This window comes from Sinocyclocheilus grahami, unplaced genomic scaffold (genome assembly GCF_001515645.1).
Source record: "Sinocyclocheilus grahami isolate Dianchi unplaced genomic scaffold, SAMN03320097.WGS_v1.1 scaffold4581.1, whole genome shotgun sequence".
NCBI classification, from domain to species: domain Eukaryota; kingdom Metazoa; phylum Chordata; class Actinopteri; order Cypriniformes; family Cyprinidae; genus Sinocyclocheilus; species Sinocyclocheilus grahami.
Window position 1 is genome coordinate 7,641 of NW_015509493.1, and position 3,397 is coordinate 11,037.

Sequence of the window (3,397 nt, forward strand, 5' to 3'; positions counted from 1 at the left end):
CGGAGCACGCGGGCCGGAAGGTCCGCGCAATGCCCGCAGTTGGACTCGTCCAGCGCCGCCTCGGCGTGGGCCAGGCCCAGGCAGGCGACGCAGTAGTGGTGCAGATCCGGCGGCTCTATCCCGCGCAGATCTTGCAGATTGTTGCCATAGTGAATTCAACAGGTGAAGTAGAAAATTCTGACGTAATTGTCGCATGCACCGCATTTATACTGCCGCTGGAGCTCGTCAGTGTTTGCATGCGATTTGCATACTTCGGGTCAATTGGCCAGTCGTTTGGACTGGCGGGAGCCAATAGGACTTCAGGAAAGGTTGGAAGGGAAGGAGTTCCCATAACGGAGAAATATCTCCGTGATGTCTCGTGAAAGCTCGAGAGGGAACAGCTACGCTACGTGCAATATAAAAAAGAAAAAAAAGGTCTGAGACAGTTTGGTCTGTGGAAGAAACATTTGCCGTCGTCGCCTTCTGTTTATTTTATTTTTCGCGTCAAGAGTTGTGTTTTTTCCCCCTGTTATTTAACGAAGTAAATATCGGATAAAAAAGGAGTCCCAAAAACAGAAATATCTGATCATCGTCCATATGGCTGTTTACATTACACTTGCGTTACCAAGACAACGACTGACGCGTTTGTATTACATTCCAAAGAACTCCGTTATGAAAATGAAACCGTATCCGTGCTGACTGGCCCGGAACGGCACGGAATGGAACGGTTAGGCAACGAGAACCGTTCGGCCCGATAGTGGAAAAGCGGCTATAACGCTTCAGCTTGTAGACGACCTCGATTTTACACTTGTGCATTTTTGCGTTGGCAAAGGTAAGATGATCTGTTTCTAATTACTGGGATAGGATACTGTGGCTGTTATTATTGACATGCTGTAGTTTGAAGTAAGTTTAGCGGGTTTCTCAACCCTGCCAGGCTGCCAATATAAATAATTAAATTAGTATAATTGTTTAATGCAGCGATTCTCAGCAACTTACCTCAGGTACTCTTGGCGCATGCTGGGCGTCACACTTGAGACTTGGGTTCGAATCTGGCGGTTCTTATTCAATTCCTCGATTCTTGATGTAAATTACTTAGAGTAATTAAAAGAGATGATGACTCATTGAAGATTTAAGAACTGTAGAATATATTAGGACCTTTTTGGGGAATGTCGCAATTTCAAAGCCTGTTAAAATGTCTGTTTTACACCAAAATATAAGAAAAAAAGGCAAAGAAGCTTGCATTTTAAGCCTAAGATTTTGTTTTCAACTCAACTTTATTTCCCCCATTACTCTGTGTATCTTGATATTTTACTTTCACTATCCTCAATAATGATTTTCATTACAGAAATACAGTAGTTTTTAACTGTATATTACTAAATCAATGGTATGCTAAATAGTTTTAAAGGCAGTACAACAAATACTACCATGACGGTTTTTTGTTTTTTTTGTAATATAAATTTGGTGGGAAATGAGCTTAATTGTCATGAAAATAATGTCATAATCTAAAAGTTTAGGCTTCTTTTTCTTTCAATGAGCAAAATCCCATTTTTTTTCTTTTGTCTTTTGATTTTAGAGTGAAGTATGACCTTGACAAGTTTTGTGAGAATCACCCTTTTAATTTGGATTTCATTCATATTTATTTAATGTTTATTGCTATAAAATAACACAAATCAGTTTTGTGATTAAGTTTTAATTTATAGAATGTTTTTTAAACGCTAAGCTGTTAGAAACAAATGTGTACTCAACTTAGAAAATAATTACCATACATTTGAATCTTTAAAGAGTCATTAACAGTGTGAGAGTGTTGTTTTTCGTTAAAAGGTAGAAATTCATTGTTGTCTTAACATCAGAACTGTGAATTAGCAGTATCAACACCCTGTTTCCAAAAAGTCACATGAGTATTCCATGCTTCCTCTTCCCAAACACTTGTGGTTGAGGCAAGTGTTCGCTCTGGACATACTTCACCGAATGAATAAGATGAACCAGCATAACCTCGCAGAACTTCTCAGGAACTTGGGTGATCAGTGTCGCCAGTGAACACGGGCAGGTTATCATGTCTTGAGGCAATGATCTCTGGCGTCATAAATAGGTACAAGGAAGCCGTTATGGCTCCTCCTGAGGTTCTGTATGTCAACGGAGACTGCTGTAGGTCCAACTCTTTCAGAAAAACATTCAAAGAGTGGAAGGACATGGAGGTCAGGTTGGACATGTCGGAGTTCATGCGACGGATTGCTGCGGGGCTGCACATCAGAGTCCCATCAGATATATGCGACCTTCATGGACAGTCTCAGCCACTGTATTTTCAAATGGGATGAGGAGGACCTGAAGCAGCTGAAGGAGGCGAAGCATACCGAGCTCAGTTCCGAGATCATCCAGCCTTCTGATGATGAACTAATACATCACCTCAGCAGAAATGAGTTGGCCCTCCACTGTAGACGAACCACATGTGGCGCGAGGGAGATCGAAGAACTCATTGCAGCGCTCATTCGGCTCTATGATGGGGAGGTGGGATGGGACTCATCAGGAGTGCCGCTCTTCAGTTACAATACGATGGCTGAGGTATGGGATTCCCAGAAGAAACATTTACCGTGTATAGTGGATCCTCTTGGTGTACAACTGTATGAGCAGACTGGGACACTGGTGAAGGGAGGCCACCTTCTGCCAAACTACAAATGTGTCAGAGGTTCCACCTCCATTGAATCCTTCCACCAGCATCTGAACCAGCTCATTCCAGGTAAATACATTATCAGTCAATCAAAATCATTTTGTTAGATTTAGTGTACATACACTATACCATTAAAAAGTCTGGGGTTGTTGCAATGCCAACAATGTGCCTGCAGTATTGCAAGTGGCACATCACAACTAGATAACCATAATCAAAAAATATTTCTATACTGCAGTATCTAAGTGGTGCAATGTTTGCAATTTGTATATTATATTTCAGGGGTGCCGACTTGTTCTACATTACTACAAATTGATTGTTGGATGGATTGGTCAGGTGGAATGAAGCGACTGCTACAGCCTCAGAGGGCCTGCAGACACCTCAGACTTGCATGGGGGTTCTTCAGCAAGCTGTCAACCAGCTCAGAGAGGAAGTGCTTAAAAAGAACATTGTGTCTACTATCAGTACAAGTAAATACACAGGTAAGTTAGATATGAATTTCTTGTAGCTGAAGCGACAGTTCTCCAAAAATACAAACTCACCCTCATGTCGTTCCACTATACAATGGAAACAGTGTTATTTTAGTAACATTTGTATTCTATTACAGTATTGTTTTTATATTTTCAGTTTAATTTTAGTTAATATTTTAGAAATTGTATGTATTTTTTTTTTTTATATGTATTTCTGTTTAGCTTTAGTTTTGTTCAGTTTTATTATTTGTAGCGAATCAGCTCATGGGGAAATATGAATAATTAA

At 40.5% G+C, this 3,397-nt stretch overlaps 1 protein-coding gene across 1 annotated transcript; it reads left to right on the forward strand.

The window, feature by feature from the left end:
* Window positions 1-2,100: 2,100 nt before the first annotated feature.
* Window positions 2,101-3,123, forward strand: LOC107576898 (uncharacterized; the record flags this gene model as incomplete). The annotated part of the gene is made up of 2 exons (XM_016263020.1): window positions 2,101-2,713; window positions 2,924-3,123. Coding segments are annotated over exons 1-2 (807 nt in total), but the record flags the coding sequence as incomplete, so codon positions are not given.
* Between the last annotated feature and the right edge of the window lie 274 nt (window positions 3,124-3,397).